This window comes from Sphaeramia orbicularis, chromosome 4, assembly GCF_902148855.1.
Source record: "Sphaeramia orbicularis chromosome 4, fSphaOr1.1, whole genome shotgun sequence".
NCBI classification, from domain to species: domain Eukaryota; kingdom Metazoa; phylum Chordata; class Actinopteri; order Kurtiformes; family Apogonidae; genus Sphaeramia; species Sphaeramia orbicularis.
In genome coordinates this window covers 30,525,883-30,547,026 of record NC_043960.1, presented here as the reverse complement: position 1 = coordinate 30,547,026, position 21,144 = coordinate 30,525,883, and the positions used below count along the sequence as shown (strand labels likewise).

Here is a 21,144-nt window from a genome sequence, read left to right as displayed (position 1 = left end):
AAAAACCCTGAACTTTTTGGCTCTAGAATGTAGTTTTCAGGACGTCACACCACAGCCACTTTAAAGGGATACCTGCACATGTCCTGTTCAGTCCTCTCTGAAAACTCCCTATAAACCTTTTCGTTAGCTTTTGCATTAAATAAAGGAGTCAAAGCTGGTAGTTTTGCTCTTGTTCCTATAGTTTATCTCACAATCATAGGCAACTGAGATAAATGTTGCCCAGAATCACAGATGAGACAGATGGACTGTGGTGCAACAGGACTGTCAGTGAATCCCTTCAAGTTAAAGACAAAACAAAAACAAAACAAAAACAGAAAAATAGAATAAAGGCAGCAAAACAGGAAGAAATATGACATGCAGAGACAGAGAGCATCACAAATAGTTTAGGCCTGATTAAACAAAAATAAATAAATATAAATTAAAAACACAAAAAAAATTAAATCGTCTTTCTTTGCAGCTTTAGAATATTCATTATTTTATTAAATCTCATTAGAATAAAGTTCTAAAAGGATCTTATAACTGAGAAAGATGGCAAAATGGATATATTCTGGTGGAGCTGAATGACATGTTCACAGTCTGTTTTGTGTTTTTTACACAAAGCTCTAAAAATGTGGTGGCATATTAGAGTCAATGTAGGTCTTAAAGCAAATCAATCAACCAAAACACAGGAGGGAGGGAAGAAAGTAAAGGTTAAAGCTGCAAGAAAAAAGACTTTAAAACCATACAAGGAATTTATTCTATTACCTAAATTGACCCTAATACGCTGCTGAAATAAAACAAATGTCTCCAAAAGTCTGTAAGCTTAGATCTAATTAGAACAAGAAAATATTTTTTGTGGTGTGTAATTTCTACAGTCAGTCATTTCTAATTGTGTATTGTTTAAGGCCATGGTATGTTGTTAAAGTGCTCATAGACAGACTGATGACACAATAATTACTGCGGCACATCTACACCAACATGAACACATCTGAACTGACAATGGGTCTCATTCATTTAGTTGTCTTCATGCCAAGGTGATGGGATATAGAGGCCCAATTAAAGACTTAGGGCCAGATCTACTAAGGTCCCAATTTACATGAATTAATTTGCATGCACAATCTAGAATTTTGCGTGTGGGGTTGAACCGCGGATTGTGGGTGATTTACAAAGATTGCTTGCGCAAATTACAACAGGTGCAAAGTCTTGCAGACCGCCCTATTTAAATGAGGGTTTTGCATGCACTACTGGAGACAATATACTGTAAAAACTGCTCTGGGATACATCGGCATTAATGGTAACAGTGCGCTGAAATGATCCAGACGCAAGGAAAAGTAAAGTTAAAGGAGTTTTGTCATAGAAGGTTTTGCATGACTCATTCATTATTTTTCATTTTAGAGGTGGGGGGTGTGGGGGTTGTTGGATTGACTGTCAGGTGCACATTATTTAGTCATGCATATTTTTAATCACAACCGTCAGATCAAGTGGAAAAGAATCATTCCAAAAATGTTCACACGAGGATCTCTGCATCTCGTTTCATCATTTCAGTGACTCCTTTTTACAACAATAACCACTTCCATGTGTGCGCAATTACGCACACAAACTGTTTGCACCTCCCTTTGAGATGTGGTAAATATAGATGCAGTTTCTATGAGCAAAATTGCTTTTGGGTTTGATATATCACTTGGCGTGTGCTAAATTTATATATTTACATTTTCTCCTCCCAGCACACGCACAATTGCGTGTAAACGCCTCATATTGCATATTCATTGTGACAAACGTACTAACTGGATGCAGACGCACTATTTTGCACCTTTGAAAGACGCAACCCTTAGTGCCCACTGTTAGTAAATCAGTTTGTACATTTTTTTGCATGTGTAATGAGTTTGCACACATTTTTATACACGCAAACCTTTAGCAGATCTGGCCCTTAGTACAAAATCATAATACCTCTGTGTCAGCCTATCAACACTAACAGAGTTTTGCACTGTCTTAATTTTGATGTGCATTAAACAGCTTTTGGTGGATACGGTTTACATTTCAACTATGGAATACTGATTTTTCTGTCCAGTGAAAGTCAGGCTCTATAAAACTGACAGATCAAGGAACAAAGACATGCAAAGAAAAACATGCATAACAAGAAGAGAAAGCAGAAGTTAACCGCTATTCTACTGGTGCCAGCAAAGTAAATGGTGAACAGAGAGCACACACACACACAAGCTCATACAGGGCAGACAGACTCAAGAGCTGAGAGTTGAGTAGTGATACTGCGTGAACATTTCTGAGCAATGAAGTGATTATCTGCCTGGCTGAAATGAGAAATGCATAGTATTTTGTCTTTATCTGAGAATGTGAATTATTTGATTATGTATTGAAAAAGGTTTGTGTTTCTTTCCATTTGTGTGCTAGTCCTTACTTTGAGCATCATGCCAGCAGTCTGCTGATATTAGTCCTAAACCTCTATGAAAGTCAGGGGAAACCCTGACAATCTCATTATGATCTTCCTGCCAAAACAAACTAACCACAAAAAGGGCTGACACCCTTTCCTGCGCTACATCAGAGATTACACTCACAATGCAGCTCTACTCTTTGCCTCTATGAGCTTTAACTGCAGCACGACTGGAATTTCTAAAGTGGTTTCAAATGTTTTGTCACTGTGCTGAATGGGGGTCATGTTAGATGTCGTATCCCTGTCATTACTGTTCATAATATCACTTTGATTGTCAGTTACAGTTAAATTGGGTTCCTCAGATGGTAGCTGTCCTGTAATTACATTTGACTTCTTTTAGCTGACCTTTAGAGATGGCCTATCATTGTTCACAGAACAATGGGGTCAATCGTCTGGCAGAGGGAGCCCACTGCCATTTAAAGGAACAGATCTGTGAGTGAGCTGAAAACATAAGTTGCAACAACACCCCTAGCCCTCACAGACCAACATCCATTTTATTTTTGATAGGCAGCTCTTTGCTTATAAATAGATCATACTTTTGCATTTGTATTGTTTTACAGGGTTAAGCTTAGTCCAACTTTGACCATTCTGCTATGTTCCAAGCTCTGTATAAAGGTTCTGTCCAAAATCCTATACTTCAGAGTACACCACTATCTATAATACTAATACAGTTTTGTGTAAATAAACAGTAGAATGCATGTTTTCAGATACACAACTCAGGGTATGAATAGATTTTACTTACTTAAGCTTCTTTTACCAATTAGAGGCATGTAACCTTAGTAACCTGCATATGCCACCACTATCAGCATGTGTGTAACATTACAGATTATAACAGCATCTCAAATGCTATTCGCTTTATTGGCAGCTTTGTCACACCAACATTTGTGTAATACCACTGACTACCACCTACTGGGCTAAATTCAACTTCTGCCATTATTTGGTTGTTTTAGTCCCATCACAAACACAGTGCGTTGTGGGATACTTTGGCTGGTGATGTGTCCAGTGGTTGCTTACTTTAATATTGACCCGGATACAGTATGCAATTAACATTCTGCTGAATTCATACGACATTTTGGACAAACTAAATAATATTGCATACTGTTATGCAAAAAATGTAGGTTTTTTTTTTTTATTCATGTACCCAATTAAACTCTCAAAAAGAAGACAAATGAACCCACTGACCAAAATGTTCAGCTCTAATTATATATGATTCTGTCTGGACATGACTGGAGCACCTGTCGTTACAGTGATGGAGCGGTTCAGAGTGGGGGGGGTGTTGTTAAAATGGAGAGGAGATAAGCATTAGAACAAGGTGAACAGAGAATCTGAAGTAAATAGCAAAAAGGCTGCCAAGTCCTGCCTAGATCAACACACTACTATATACACAGTGCTGACAGTAAATATGGTCAGTTTAGTTGGGTTACTGTACTCTTGCACTTTCAGTTTATTGCAGTGTAATATGACATACATATAAATATGTAAGTAATCTGATTGAGACAAGGTGTGGTCCTGGTATTTTCCTGGTATTCATATAAATACAAATATAGAAAGTGCTGTATGTGCATGATGTCACAGTAGGCTGATGTCACTGTGGTTACACCCACTGAATGGCATAAATCATAACTTTCTTAGGGGAAATATTCAACTAAAAGGTTGGATGTGAAAGATTTAGATGGATTTTGGAAGATCTAATTACCAAAATGTTGTGATATTGATAATTATATTTCTATTAGTATGTAATTATGCAAAAAAAGAACTGTTGTGTTATCTTGTTGCTTCTGAACATGCTTAGATAACTCTTTATGTTACTCCCATGTATCCCTACAAAAATTGTGATTGTTGTAACAGATCTGTCTATATTTACAGAGGGAGCAGGTGATGAAAAACCAGACACTACACATAGAGCACAGATAAATATGTGACTGCACATTAGTTTCAGGTGGAAATAAGTCAGTGTAGTCGAATTTGTTATCAAGCTAATTTATGAACAAATGGTTGGGGTTCAATTTTACTTTTAGACACTAACAGCTTGGACTGTAACAACTGTTCCTCTTCTCTTTGTATTCCTCAACTCTGCTGAGGTAAAACCCCCACAACCTGGATGTAGTGACCATGCTGGTGTCTGTGCAGATCCGTATGGACTGATCTCTACACTGAATGTTAAACAGTATCACCCAGCTCAACTTACAGAACTGAAGTCTGCAAAACCCGAGGTAGAGTCTTTAGAGGCTTTACTTGAAGCTGATGATGGGGCGAAAGGATCTTTGCCACTGAACGGGTCTCCGAGGCCCTTTTTGCCCTGAAATGGGTCAACGGCGTCGCTCCCAAATGGCTGGAAAGGGTCACATGGTTTGGAGGGGTCACTGCTTACAGGCGTACTTTTACCTGAGGACGTGAGAAATACTGTCACCACAAAAACAGACATAGGAACTTTTCTTTTCCCTCATTTTAACAAACACCTGCTGCCAAATCAATTTACTGTGCTTTGGTTAATCAAAGGTTTTTAATGTATTTTAGTACTTTTTAATGATTAAGTCACCATTCAAAGATTCACGTCAGACTTAATTTTGTGTTATAACTAAACCTCTTGTTAAATAGATAGTGCTATAATCTATTTTTGGAGATGTAACTCTTCTATTTTTACCTGCAGTTTTACATATAATATTATGTTTTCTTTCCATAAAAGAGAAGAACATGCCAAAATGCAGATATGCTACAAAAACACAAGATAAACTACTTTTCAGCTCCACTTCAGTTTCTAAAAGACACACTGAAATATTGTCCTGCTAATCAGTTCATCATTTAAGCTACTTCTATAGTTTAGCTAGTAGCCGTCACTATGGTAAATTAGTTTGTAGCTTAACTTATCAATAGGTTTATACTGAAACAAAAACACTGAAAAAAAGGTTATATATATATATATATATATATATATATATATATATATATATATATATATATATATATATATATATAATGATTTAAAATGGATTTTATTTGATTATTCAATAAATAATTCACAGGATTTTAGTGCATCATTTTCAACATTTTTGAATTTAAGCATGGAATTGAGAACCAGAATTGAAATAGATGAAATATTAATAATATCCAGGTCTAGCGGGAATAAAAGTAAAGTCTGAAAATGCGAAGGAATTTCAGTAAAGTTCAGTAACGTGAGAAAGGCCATTAAAACAAGGGGCTGGCAGGAAAACATAGATAACAATTGCCTTACTGAAGAAGACAGTGTGAAAGAAGCAAAGAAAGGGAGGGGAAAAATGACATATCACAGACATCAGGACACTTATTGATAGAGGAGGATGTAAACAGACACGATGTTCTCTGATAGCAGAAAGATTCCATGAGTCATCTGTGTAACTTATAAGAGTACTTCTCACCTTTGCAAACAAGGTTATAACGCAGGATCTGATTTGATCTGCTCAGGATTAAAACAGAAATGCTCAATTCTCTGGTTCTCATAGTTCTGCCCACACCCTGCTTCACATGAGTTGTCACATCAAAGATACCGGGCAGATTTGAAAGCCGCACAAGTTTCACCTCCTGACATGGCACACCAAAACATCTCATATTGAGTCCCAACACAAATCTCAAAGTTATCATATATAGCACTACATCCTCATGAGAGAGGAAATAACTGTTATGTGAGAACAGCTGGCAGCGAACAGAAAAAAAAAACAAAAAAAAACACACACACACACACAGTGAAGAGACAACACCCAAAGGCACAAAAACCAAAAGCAATACCCAAGAACCCACTGAGCATTTCTCAACGGTTTCCTGGTAAATCATTCGGTCGCGTTTCTGCCCACATCACCAACTGTTGGTTCACCAATACACCAACACCAACACCAAAAAGGCCACATTCATAGATGACACAAGCTCCTGATAACAATGATGAGGCACAAATATTTATCATTCTGGAGCAAAAGACGACACAAATGCAACCTGCAGAAATATTAGTTACAGACTGGTGAAGGAATTTTATCCTGTATTAAACTACATATTTAAATTCTTGGATCACATCTTGGAAAAATGTAAACACTTTTTTTTTTTTTTGCCAATTTGGTGGACATTAAAATGTTACAAAGTCTTATGATGTCTTTTCAGTTTTCTCCCACATGAATTATACAGTGAAGACTTTTAGACAAAAAACTAAGGTTGCTATAGATGTTAATTTTTACGGTTAATCTGATCAATTCTTATCCAAACATGCATTTCTAAATTTAAAGACGATAAGATAATCAACCCATCAGGAAATGACAAATCACTCTCTGCACAGGCTCATTAAGACACCTTCAAATTCCTTGCTTTGTCTAAATAATTGCTAAAAACCTGAATCATTTCTTTAGGATGCAAATCTTCACACCTCTTACTTTAGAGATAAAAATGATTTGCAAAATAGGAAGAGATAAATTTGGAATTGGAGACAAATTTATTTCTGATTTAAACTTAAATAAAAGTGACTAAAATGTGTTGGGAATAGAAGTGAGCAGGCAATTCCTGCAAAACTAAAGTTTAAAATATAAAAGAATAGCTTTAATTAACAGGACAAAAAACATTAAACTGTAAAAAATAATAATAATAATAAAAAATTTAAGACAATTTTAAGTTTAGATTATCATACTAAATTCTTGACCATCAATTAATATAAGTATCAGTGTGACATGTACCATATATGGGAAACATATGACAGTTATACATGTTTTGAGTTGGATTGTTATGTTAGATCCAAGTGTGAGAAAACAGTGCCATCATGTCAGTTTCTCTAATTAATAAACTTGAAGTTGGCTTTGGCAGAGGATCGTGGGAACATTAAGAGCACACCAAGTTGCTTGTGTAGGTGTTAAACCACAGGACCAGTTGAGCTGCTGCTATACAAAATACGCACACGCATTTTAGTCCTGCTACCCAGATAACCCGGCCGACTGGGGTGAGCAGTTCAGTTCACACTACTCGCTATGCAAAACTGCATGCCTGGCAATCAGTTTTTTTCCTCTTTCAGTAAACTGCACACACATACTCATACTTGAAAAACCACAATCATGAGCTCCACCCTGTTTTAAAATAATCAGCGGCATTAGTGGCATCTAATTTTGCGTCTTCTGCAAGCCTACACACGCCGCATAAAGAATTTAACCTGCACCTCTACAAAGGTGCACTCAATGATGCCAGTCTATTTGCAGCAGTGTCACTATAAGCCCCTACAGTTACTCACTATTCACACCTCGATGGGTACTGGGAGAAAGTGACGGAACATGCAAGTGTGTGAGTGCATGGCAGTGGCTTTGTGTGTGCAGTTGTAAGATGCAGTAAGATGGAATATAAATTTAAATATACGAGAAAATGATCGCAACAATGCTGGCATGTGCCCAGTGCACAAGCCTGGAGCCTGATCTTCTCTAAACCACTCACCCTCATCCAGTAAACACACACATCAAGAGAGAGAAGAGAGGAAGCAAGTTTGGGTGTGTCTGCAAACAACACACCAAGCAAACCACATCTCATCGCTCTTACAACATCACCTACAAAAACATCAGAACATCAGTGGTAAAGAGTACAACATTAAAATGAATGTGAGATTAAATTTACACCACAAGAGAATTATTTTAAGTTTTACACCTGTGTGTTTTGGTAGAGATGACTGACTGCTACAGCTGTTTGTCTGTTGTTTTTGACCTGATTAAAAGCTGCCATCAACACTGATGTACAGTTCTCTCTAGTTCCCCTCCGTAATTGCAGAGTCATCAAGCTGGTGGTCACTGTGAAAGGGATTCTGGGTAGTAACAGTTCAGTCCCCAGGGAAAGGATCGTGAGGGAGTTTTTTTGTGTGTGTGTGTGTGTGTGTGTGTGGGTGTGTGTGGGTGTGTGTTTTTGTTATTTGGGTGCTCCTACAGATGATATATGAAGCAAAAATGTACATAAACTTATAACCCCCCTGAGATTGCGATCAAAGAAATAAAAAGCTTACATTATATCATCTGCGGTTTGATTACGACATTTCATAAATTACCAAAATAAAGCAGTTGAGCAAACCAAACAAGCACACCAAAAATACACTGAAATTAGATGTTCAGAATTGTGCAAAACTGAGTGTGAAACAAAGGGCAAGGACTCAGTAAAAATATTAAATCAATACATTTTTTGTTGTCTATGATCTGAGCACATGTAGACAAGGTACTTAAACTTGGATCCAAGGTAAGAGCACAATCAGCCCAGTGCCTGTTTTAGTAGTGCACGTGAATACAATACTTTAAAGGTACAATTTGCTACATTTGCACAGATTGGTGTGCTATCTAGGCATGTGCACAAATAAACAACGTGTCAAAGCAGTGAGCACAACACAATAAGTATCCACTTTGCTTTACTTGGGGTGCAGATTTATATTTTGCTCCTTCATAGAGATGTGGAAAAAATGTTTATGGTTCTACTCAAGTGCTGCATGTGTTAAGTAAAGTCTGAAAAACAAAAAAAAAAAATTAGATGTTAAGTTTATTATCATTTTGGTTTGGGTGGAGGGCACGTGTTAATGATGACAGTATGACTAATTGTCTTAAATTGGGTTGATTATTTGACTTAATGTAAAGTCTGTGTTGGTAACTGTTGTTTTCTGAGCTCATTGTTTGTTGACATTAACCAGCTCTATTTCTACACCAGTGGCAGCTAGAATGGATACTGTCACTACTGTAGAAGAAAAGATAAGAGGCAGTAAATAACATGGGAGTCAAGCATCAGGATTGTTGCATTAAAAATGACCAGCTGGCTGTACAAAGAAATCAGTAAATATGCTTTTTATAAGGACATAGGTTACTGAGAAAGATGGGGAAGGTGCATTTGTCTTAAGGTCTGTTTTCTTAAATTAAGTTCCTCATATCTATAAAGTCAGTATTTTTTCTACATTGAGTCCCCATGATGCCCATGACTTCATCTTTCTTGTTAGAGTAAATGACCATTATCCACTTTGTTTGAGAGGGGACTACAGTTATCCTTTGGGCAAAAAAGTGCAGAGCAGACAAACCAAACAAGCCTTTTGTGTAGGGAAGGGTTAGGTGAGGAGCATTCAGAGTATTTAACCCAAGCTACAAAAAACTGCACAGGTAAATTACGCAAGCGTGGCTAGACTGCAGGGTCCCTTCATCTGATAAAACACACTGTATGTTGTACATAGTGTTAACAAATACAAGATTGCTTAAGACTGTGGAAGGATTTTTACTTAAAATGTATAAAACCTCGATCAACAAGTTACTGCTAGCTGAGAAAAAAGTGATTGAATTTGTTATGTCAGTGTTTTGATGCAAATCAGTTTTAAAAAAGGGCGATCAACTTCAAGTTCTTCCCCTTTTTTGGTATTTACGTCAATATTGCATCTTTTAATGTGGGCAGGAAGACTGATAAATGTTTGATAATATACGTGATAGAAAATTTTACAGGAGGCAGTAAACATGTAAACCCTTCAAGCATTAATGGCTTCTAGATTGAAATCATGAAAAAAAAAAAAAAAGTAAAAATTGGTGTTAACCACTGTTTAAGTTAAGATGCAGCAAAGATGCCACGAACAGAAATTCACACTTTGACAAAAACATTCCACTTAAGTGTAAGGGGATTACAAAACACTATCTGATTAGATTTCAAATTTAATTTCCAGTCATACTTGAGACACTTTGTCTTTTCAGACACTGAAATTTTATAACTCAACAAAATGATCACAATGTGTAAAAATACTTATCACAATAGATGCAAGGATGGGAGACGCATATTATGCACCAACTAAAGTAATCTACTAAGAATATGTGACTGCATGTGACTGAGTGACCAACACAGCACCTTGAAAAAGTACTAATGCTGCTTTGTGATAAAGGAGTTATATTTTGCTTTTTTAAATGGAATTATCCATTTTAAAACATTTCCCTGTGGTCTACATAAACTGTAAATGTTATGCTTGGGTCTGAATTCTACATTAATTCAAGTCCACAGGCCCATCTTCAACTATTTCTGAGTAATGATACCAGACAGGTTGTTTTGAGCGCTGGCCCTTTAAATGCAAATGAGCCACTTCACACCCCACCCCACCCCACCCCCTCCAGGTTGTTGATTGTGCTGCTCTGTCCCGTTCAACCAACAACTGAACATTTTAGTTAATCTGCTTGAAATTTGGACATATTTTCAGAATGGACTACAACTGCTGCTGCTGACAAACAGTTATGTCATACTCTGAGAAATGTTTGTCTGACGTCTTGACCTTGTATGTGCAAATATCGTGACGTAACTAGTTATAGACGTAACAAATTAAGAAGAAATTCAAACAGGTTGTAGAAATCCACTCGATGTTTGCCAAAATGAATATAAAGATAGCTTTGCAGCACCTGGAGGGTTCAAATTCAAACTTTTTGAACTTTTGGGGTCCCCAAATACACAAATAAATGTACCAAAGACTAATAAAAGTAGGTTTAGCAAAATATGACCCCTTTAAAAGTCAAGCAAACCCCCATTAAGACTGAGATGTATATGTATATATATGTATGTATGTGTATGTATATATATATATATACATATATCTCTGGTATATAATGATTTGTTACAATGCACTGTATGGCTACACACATGAAATCTAAATAAAAAGAAGTTCAAAAAAAAAAAAAAAGTCAAGCAAAATTAAAAACTGAGCTACATTTTCATTAACCCCCTATAAGGACACTCACTAAGCCATAACCAAACCCAACAAAAATGGTCCTGGATTATGACTAAGTTTAAACCAAGACACTATGGACTTCAGTTCAGCTTTTTCACAGTTTAAATACAAATTTAAAGAACTAAGTAAAGTCAAGTTATTATCAGTTATTATCCATGTCTTTACAACCTTGTAGATGTAGTGAATATCAGAAGGAATTTAAAAGATACATTATGTAACATTTGTCACTTATGGGAGAGAGAGTGGTGATAAATACAAACATTTTCTGATTGTTTCACAGTGGTTATGTTCTAAAACACAAATGATCAAGATGCCCACACATTCAGGCAACTCTACAGCTAAGTAATGAATGAATGCAGCCATACACTTCACACCATCTGCAGTGGCTTAGAGGTCTGTATAGCCATGTGTGCATGCCTGTGTAATCCAATGCACATTGTATCACAGACCCACACCTGCATCAAACCATGAGGAAAGATGGGACATAAGCTATGTAATGGGAGCTGGTTCATTTTTTATAGTTACTGACAAGAGGTAACACACACTAAACCTAAGCTCCATGCCCAGAAATATCCCTTTGTGAAAGCTTTCCTGAAGTTACAATATTAAAACTTGTGATATATTGTCTTGCTTACACTATTAAAATCACCTTTTATTGTAACAACCATATCAAGATACGTGCATAATCCCAACATTCGTACCAATACACAGCCCAACTCTCAAAGGATTTCAGTCTGCTGTAGAGACTGGTAATCTTCCTCAAAATCCATTTTACTATTGGATATAACTTCTGAAAATAAACTGTTTATTTCTTTCAAAAATTGTCTGGACAATGCTAGACTGAGAGCTATGTATAAATACTGATATGTTTATTGGCCCAGTTGGAAGAGCAAGAGCAGCACAGGGAATGAGATGCTGCAGGTGCCCATGATAATCTTCTTCCTTCACCTTTAGTGTTTGTATCACTCACCACTGGGAGGTTTGGGTCTTGGGGGAACACTTTTCTTAGGTGGCAGAGCTGGTGTGTCATTCTTCCTACTGAATGGGTCATCTGCAAAAACTGACTACAAAGAAAGCAAGAAGACCAAGTGTGAAGAAGAACAAGAAGTCGTCATAGTAGTAATAGTAGTAGTGAGCTTTTCAGGTTAAGTTCTGGACTTTGTTACCTTCTGGTAGTCTGGTAGCCAGCTGGCCCGGCCTTCAAAAGGGTCTCTGGGCTTTGACATGTGGCTGAAGTCTGCAAAACCACCTGAGCTGTTACTGCTGCTGAAGGAACTGCTGCCAAATGGGTCTAATGTGCCAAACAGGTCTGAAAAGACAACATGTATATTTTCACACCACAATGCCAGTAAAACGCATCCCTCAATATTTTGCAATAATGTTACTGGGAATATGTTCATTTTTTGTGTGTCACATCATAGGCATACGTGAAATACATAAAAATTGTCAAACATTCTGAATTGATGCATAAATGACAACTGCAGTATAAAATAACGCCTTATTAAAGGGGTAAACTTGTTTTATTTACTTCAGTAAAAAGCTGTACACTTGTGCAAATCTAGATGGATGTGGAACCAAGATAGCAATAATGTACTCAAATTTCTAAAGACAATCATTTAGCTTAATGTTTCATTTAATCTCAGTGGGCAGACAACAGGAATCATTTAGCACGAAGTGCTTCTTTTTACATTGGATCAAATCATTTTCAGCCAGAAATCAATTTAAAATGACATCAATAAGCAGAAGGAACTGGAGTATAATCGAGTATTGCTTAAAATGCACTTGTTCCCAGTTTGTTTAGTGTACAATAAGGTGACTGTAATTTCAGAATTCAGAAACAATACTTTAATGGCTGTTAAACTGATTCCTTAGAAAACAAAAAGTTTAAAAACTTGTAACACTGTCAAACACTTAAATAAAGAAAGCCCCACCTGTCTGTGGACACTTTATATACTATAATCCATATAAACAACATTTTATATTTATATAATATTAATAAAAACAACTTTGAACTACAAAATTAAATATAACAGAGTAAGTGTCAATGTTACATGATTCTTCTCCATTCATGGTTTAAATGGGCAGAACAACATGGTGACCTTAGGCTGAGCTAGCAGTGGTCCCATGTGGCGACCGGCTCAGATTCCTACAATCACTGTGCCATTCAACTTGACCCAGAGTGTGTTTGTGTTTTAATATCCTGGAGAAATTAAAAGACCTTTTTGTTGCAGAGAGAACAAACAGTTAATTGAGAGAGAACTGGTTTCGCAAGAGGTTCACTTCAATGACTGACAGCAGACATTGAATCAGACAACAATTAAAGATCTACCATTAGAGTTACCAAAAAGAATAAAAAGTTAAACCCTACCTGGCCCTTTGGGTTTTGGGTTGCTTGAAGAAAATGGATCACTGCTTGTGAAGTGACTGGTTTGCTGAGAGAAACAAGAATTATACAATATCAATGATACAGTTTATCCAGTAACAGTGAGCTGCAGTAGAGCATTACAGGAATTCTCAAGAGACGGAAAATGTGCATCAACAAACGCTTCAGTGCCTAAAGAGTCAAATATCACTACTTTCGAACTGGTGAGACTGAAGTCACTGTCACCACTGTACATGATTTAAAACTATAGACAGGGCCCACTGGCCCTCCTGGTGGAGCATGTATCTCTTAAAAATTTATTGTAGTGGCACCAGTTTGATAAAGGTCTGGGTCTGTACCGACATGCTCCCATAAAGCAGAAATTCCAGAAAAATCTTTCAAACTACAGCTGCATTAGCTCTGGATAATCACCTACCTAGACAATAACACACCTGTCACGTCTTATTGGTTTAGTGTTCCAATATAAACTAAAAGTTGAGATTCCATTTTGGATCAATGATAAGTACCTTGGAAGGTAACGTGGCACTTTTACTGAAAGGATCAGGTGTGGAGAAGGGATCCATCTTTGTAGTTTTCTTAAAGAAATCTTCTGACGAGGCTTTGAATGGATCTGTCTCTTTGAATGGATCTCCTCCAAAAGGATCTGCAGAGGAAACAGAAACAGTATTTCAGCCACTGAAGTTCTTACTGTTGACTGTAGTGTCTTCATTAACCTGTAGACATGTCCAATATTCTCAGTTCTTTTTCAGCTGTTTACCCAAGAAAGTGTTACACTAAGCTCGATAGCTAACAACAGCGTGCTACTTTCTGATGCTGCCACTGGTTCACCTACCCACACAGAGACATACACCATGATGAGCCTTGTTCAGACCTGGCATTAACATTCATCCTCACAATTCTGATCACATGCAGGCAGCACTAATGCGAGGTCTGAAGAGAGCCTTAAACATAGTGAGATATCTGGTTGTTCTCAGTCTTGAGAAAAAGCAAACCAGTTCTTTGAAGGCTAGAAGCACCTCTGACCGGCACTAACACAATCCCAGAACATGTACTTAGTTCACACCAGTGGAATGAGAGTAACAGAGTCTGCTCAAAAAAAGGTTCATGAAAGAAACATTCTGAAATGAACTACAGCATGACACAGACACAAAATGGAGAGTTCACACAGTGGAGCATTGTGATCACAGAACATATTTTCAGTGTTTGGTTCACTGCTATGTGAAACGGCTGTTTTCTATCACTGATCTCCATCTACTGAGCAGAGAAGTGAAACTCTACAATATCACTGAAGAGGGAAGTGTGGCACAACTCACAGTTACATACACTGTTGGTTCACACATGTGGAGGGGCATCAACAAAAGATAAGCCTGCTACCAGAAAACAACACATGGGTATTTGTATGACTTTGTTTAGATTTCATGTCAGAAGATGTTAGTAGAGTTATCACAAGAAACACCAGTAACAATATTTAACATTATTATTAAAAAATACTGCACAGCAAAACATTTTTAAGCAGCACTCAATTAGGTCATATCAGAGAGGACAAGCCAGTTAGACCAAAACATGTCACATGTCTTATACAAATGTGCATATGTCAACACCTACGACTTTTAGAATATTTGTAAATATAGAGTGCATGCATACAGCAGGATGCCAAAAGCTTAAGCAAAGTTCCATTAAACTTTTTTGAAAGCAAACTTTAGACCGAAATTTAAAAAAAAAAAAAAAAACATTGAAAGACAAAAAGGCTAAATTATTTAGGTTTGGGGATGATTTTTGTTTTTCAAAAGGAAAGTGCAACAAAATATAGCTTTTTTTATTTCAGTTACAAAGTTAGATTATCTAACAGTGTCTTGAAGTAGGCATACACCAATAATGAAATTACAGCCTGATACAAGAACAGATAGTTGATGCAAATACTAATGTCACATTTGGTTGTTATGTTTCATGTTCCAACTAACCACTAGTGTAATAACCACTATTAAGATAAACCTACAGTTCACATCAATGAACTTGACTTAAATTCATATACTTTAGTGTCCTCAGTCACTTGATATCAAAGACACGTGAAGTTCTGATAAGACATGGGCCACTGAATATTCAGATAAGACATTTCGAACACATACTTGTTATTGAATTGAGATTAGCACTACTGAAATGAAGCTGAATGGAGTGGAGCTGCATTTAAACAGACAGTTCTTACAACAACAGAAAACATTGACAATGGTTAATATGAGTCAAAAAGATGAATTTACATCTATAGCCAAGATCAGCCAGTACACACTGGTGCATTCCTACCTGGCACCAGTTTCAAGCTTGGTGCAAAGTTTTGTCTGAATTGAAAATTTCCATTTAATCTGGACTTCACCGTGTTGTTCCTAGCCAACAGACACAACATATCTGCATCGGGCAACACTGACTAACAAAATGTGTGTTGTCAAGGTTAGTTTAACTTAAGTTCCAATCAATCCTATCCTCATCCATGACATAAATGCCCAGAAAGATTTGCTCTGTCAGTAAAAATAAAATGCAGTTAAAACCACATTCATTAGGTATTAAAATTTTTAAGACTTGGTTTAAGACATTTATAGTTTATAGCTCACACAGAACAGTGGATTAAATGCCTTATAAGACAAAACTGTTTGACGTTTGTTCAACTTTTGAGATACAATGGATGAGGTTTGTTTTGTTCCAGTGAATAAATCTGCTGACTGTAAAATTCAAAACTTCTTCAAAATGTTGGTGTGTCTGCACCTTTATCAGCTATTAGCTACATTTTAAAGTTTCTCAGATCTCTAGTGATGTAAAATTTAATAAACTAGTGAGGGACAGTGTTTGAGAATAAATACCTGCAGTTGCTGTGGGCTGCTTTGCAAAGGGGTCATTTTGGAAAGGGTCACCTACGGGAAAGCCAAGCAGAGGGAGGGAGGAGCAGGAGGAAACCAAGAGGAAGAAGAGAGGAGGAAGACAGTCAGAGAGCAATGCAAACTGAAAACAAATAAGCTGTCTGAAGGAGAGAAAACTGAAGATAAACAGATACCAGAGCAGTACACACAGCGTCAGGCTGGGCCAAAGAAAGAGAAGTAAGGAGAGATAGATGGGAAAAGTGAGAGAACATGTTGAGGAAATGAAGAAAGGAAAAAGATAAGAGTCCTAGATGAGAGTTTGGGCAAAAGAGGAGGAGAATATATATCCTGAGGAGAGAGAGAGAAAGTACAGAGAAGCAGATCCTGAAAGGAGTCCAATGAAATAAAAATGGGGTGACAACCTTTGAATGGGTCTGTTTTGAAGGGGTCTTCAGAGTGGAAGGGGTCAGTGTGAAGCTCCTGAGACTGGTTGTTGAATACTGATGGCTTCACTTTGAATGGATCCTCCTGTGGTTCCAGAAAGATATGAATAGAGAAAAAAGACAAGTTTTTGGAAGGTGGATGTTTATCATGCACAGAAGAACATGCAAAAATCACAAATCTGTTGACTGTTCCAAACCCAAATTCCAGTCCACACATCAAGGCCAGACCATTTTCATTCTTTTACCATTTTCTATTTGCTCCCTGCTGTGCTCAGCTGCTCTGACTCTAAACCTTGTAGAGAGGAAACCCGTGTCTGGACTGTTACATTCCTTAGTGTGTAAATACATATGGACTTTTCTTCAGTTGTCTTCCTGACTCTGGACTGGGTTGAAACCAGGAGTCTAAAGAAAAGACTTTTGTAGTCCATGTACAGCAGTAATAAGCATGTGTGTGAAGTTTGTCACACTACAGAAAAATGTGTTATCTAACACCGGATCAAAACTGAATGGTAAAAAGAATAACCAACCTGAAAAACAGGTGCTCTATAATAATGAAAATTATGGCATATGCTATGAATATTGACATAGTGTTGGTTTATATAAAATATAAATAATTATAATATGAAGAGAGTGGGCATTTTTTATTACTTTTCAACAACTTAGCCATATGAGGTAATACTCTATTTAGTGTTATAGGGTAATTCCGTGCCAAATCACCAGATTTTAGAGAAAGTTCCCGACTCACCATCTCAGATTTGCTTCATAATTTTTTATTTTGATGCCCTTGTAACTAATAACAACTGTGCAAAATTTGAGGCCAATATCTCCACTAGTTTTGGAGATATTAAGCCTACAAAAAAGGGGCGGGGCCCCATATTTAAGTGTTCCAATCAAACATCCATAGTTAGAGGGCTAATAACTTTTGAACTATTCATACTAAATGGTTCAAATTTTCACACCTAATTCCTGGATATAATAAGGCTAGGTACACATATGGAGAGCTTTGTATGTGACATATTTGCAGATTTATGGCATGCCAAACATGGCTTCCTGGAATGCGCATTTGTCCATGGTAGCACTTTTGGCTCTCTATATCTCCAGATTTAATGACACCAGATGTCTGATTCTTTTTAATATATGAGACAAGTTATAGTACTGTCAGAAAAACATGTTATATCTGTGACAAAAATTATATTCTCTGGCATACATGCCCCTAAAAATGGAAAAAAACGTGTTGAGTCTGTATTTTGACTGCTTATAGCAAATGTCTGACAAGGTCTACCAGAAAACAAATTATATCAGTGAAAAGAACTTGGTCTAATTGATATATGTACCAATTATGAAGTTGGTGCTATGAAGAAAACTATTTTATTCAAGCTGTTGAATATAGAAGGTTTTATGACATGCGGAAAAGTCATTCACAATGTTACATTACATACAATGTGTATTGTTAATTCAAATTCTCTTGACTCTTGACTACATAAATGTAGTATATTTGTAGATATGATAAATGATTCAAAAATGAATCTCCCAAAAATCAATTACACAAATTTATTTATGTAGACTTAGTACATCTGACTTGAGTCAGCTGAACATATAACTTTCTTACATGCTTTATCAAAAGATATTATGGAAACAGCTACATATGTCTACATATGCCCCAGCATGAACTACTCATTCACTCATCCAAAACTACTCTTTCTGCTTGTCCAAAGTTGGCATAGATCTCTGTATAATATACACTACACTGAAACATTTACAATACTATTCACAAAACAAATTTTTAAAAAATTGTGTAGAAGCCTCTTAAAAAAAGAGGATAAATAACATGAGGTAATAAAGTCAGCCAGGTTTTTCCAGCATGCCCTTACATTTGACTAGGTTGTGAAAGAATCAAATATCTGAACTTATTTATTCACTGCTTTAATTAAATCTTTTTTTTTGTCTGTTCCAAGTTTGTTTTTTTTTCCTCAATAAGATTTATGGTGTGGTAAAGCATGTGGCCAGATCTAAGTTAAAAGAATGTGCTCATAAGTGGACAGTTCAGATAACCAGGCTGCAAGAAGATATACCATGGCTATATCCTGGAACTTGACAAATGTATACTTCACCTAGCCTCTGTTCATAGTAATGCTTACTTTGACATTTTTCCTTTTTCTTTTTAAGCCTATTGTATTTCATTGGAATTTTCTTTGCAGGATTACGGTTATTATGCCAGCCAAACTATTCTATAAACAACCTTGTAGTACAACAACTGTATTATGTTTTCTCCTTGTTTGTCAGATTGTAAATGAGGGTCATGTGATAACCTGTGCTTTACAATAAACAAAAATTTAAAAAATAAATAAATAAAAAACGATATTAGGTGTGTTTTTGTTTTGTTATGTCATTTTCACCATGTTTAATCTTTTATGTTATTTTTGTCTTATGTCTTTTACATCTTGTAACATTTAATGTGTGTGATATAAATCGAATGTACTAATGGAACATCTAATCTTTATGTTATCGTCCATCCATTTACTTTGGTCTTTATGTTGGGAAGGCATGCAGCACAAAATACAAAATAAAAATAATCAACAACTTCAATCAATGATTTAAAACTCAAGTAATTAGTCTGTTCTATAAATGTATGGAATAGAAAATACAGATAAGTACATTAAAACATAGGAGGTAAAAGTATAATGTTGCTAGGTAAATAACTACCCAGGTACAGATGAAAAGACAGTAACAATAACAACAGTAAATCAGTCAGTAAACTCAGAAAGTGTAAGTATTTTATGTCACAAAAAATGGTTGATAAACAGTCTAACTCCATAATTTAGTTCTACATTCCTCATAGTCTATTCTCAGGATTTCAGCAGTTACTTTGTAATCTGCTTGCAAACAAATTTCTGAATTTCTTGTACTTGGAATCAGGCTGTTACACAAATCCCACAGCTCAACAAGTTGAGGGATTTGCTCAGCATCGGTGGAACTCTTTAAGGCCCTAAAAACGCTTTAAGCAGAAGGTGATGGACATGACAGCTAAGGATTTGGCACAAACTGCTGACAGCGAACCGACAGCAGAGCCTGAAGATGGAATGTGGGACAATTGAACCAAAGCCTGTTAAATTAATATGTGATCTTTAATATAATGATGTGAGATCAACCTAAATACTTGACAATTTTGGATTTTCTATTAACTCAAAGTGCCCCCTCATTACTGACAGATTTTACAGTTAACTGTGATTTTACCAGATATGAAGACAAATGTCTCTAGTGCTGTGACATTTTCCTTATATGAGGCCAAAAAGGATTTATGTGATTAAGAGGCTTAAGACTTTTATTGGCGTTTAACCGTCCCTGTGTTGTTTCAGGACCTAAACAGGTTGGACAGGCTGGGGAATTACTAAGCCCATGCAACATAGACCCAAAATGCACAAATGGAAAATTCTGTGTTTATTTACAACTGACTGCCCCTGCTGTGCTTCTACCAGAGGCCACTGCTTTTTCCAGGCAATAGTCCTGTCCACTGGAGGTCTACTGACTCACCAACAGTACGAGGGAGGCTCTCAGTATGTGTGGAGGTGTTAAGTGCTGTGTCTGTAAGTGTTCTTATGTTCTCTCTGTATTTGTAGCATCCCTGCGAAAATGAGATGCCACACTTTAAAGGGCAATCATTTCAATAACGTTTCTTGGGGGGAATTCCTTGAATGCAATATATAGTAATTCTCTGGTACTTGGTCTCCACTTCAATACAAGTACATACTGAAGAAACAAAGAGCCTAATAGAAACTGAACTCTAAAATGTCTTCTGCTTTCATAGCAAAAAATCTCATACAAAGTAGTTTCCATTTTGCTAGCTCAACTGTTTGCACTGTTGATGCTTATTTAAGTAGGTTCTTTCCCATTGAAAACATATGTCAGTAAAATTCCTTCTGCCTTCTATTAGAATATCTGATCGGAAAATGTAAATTAAAGATCCTGACCTGTGCAGCTCTCACCATGGCTGGGAACGCTCCGTTCTCTCTGTCGCTGAAGCCCTCGCTCATGTCAGCCAGGTTGGTCATGCTGCCCCCGTGGGTTCCGTTCAAGGTGCTGTTGTACTGCTCAATGCTTTTAGACACTTCCTGCTGGCTGTCCTGGATCTGGGACAACTTACTGCGAGCCTAAAAGAAATACAAGCACATGATGAGAAAAACATACTTTAATAATTGTCTATATCAGTACAGATTATATTATCTATTGCATCACATACTTCTAATTTGTTCATCCCTAATGTAAACATATAGATACTTGACCGTGTTGAGAGACAATCAGATCATCTATTATACACTCAAGACACAACTGGTGATTGTTTATTT

The 21,144-nt window shown here is 36.6% G+C and overlaps 1 protein-coding gene across 12 annotated transcripts in view; it reads right to left on the bottom strand.

Annotated features, from left to right (window-relative positions):
- Positions 1 to 21,144, bottom strand: part of eps15l1a (epidermal growth factor receptor pathway substrate 15-like 1a) — a 61,035-nt gene that overhangs the window by 19,220 nt on the left and 20,671 nt on the right. For 5 of the 12 annotated variants that reach the window (XR_003935172.1, XM_030131426.1, XM_030131430.1 and 2 more), the window contains 8 exons: positions 20,770 to 20,949; positions 16,781 to 16,886; positions 16,362 to 16,412; positions 14,019 to 14,155; positions 13,498 to 13,561; positions 12,296 to 12,438; positions 12,100 to 12,193; positions 4,614 to 4,810 (listed from right to left, as the gene is read on the bottom strand). Coding sequence is in view for 11 of the 12 variants with exons in the window: in XM_030131426.1 (XP_029987286.1) it covers positions 4,614 to 4,810; positions 12,100 to 12,193; positions 12,296 to 12,438; positions 13,498 to 13,561; positions 14,019 to 14,155; positions 16,362 to 16,412; positions 16,781 to 16,886; positions 20,770 to 20,949 (972 nt within the window). In the remaining variant the exon portion in view is untranslated. The remainder of the gene's footprint in view (positions 1 to 4,613; positions 4,811 to 12,099; positions 12,194 to 12,295; positions 12,439 to 13,497; positions 13,562 to 14,018; positions 14,156 to 16,361; positions 16,413 to 16,780; positions 16,887 to 20,769; positions 20,950 to 21,144) is intronic. The other 7 variants (XM_030131427.1, XM_030131431.1, XM_030131434.1 and 4 more) reach the window with 4 other exon arrangements.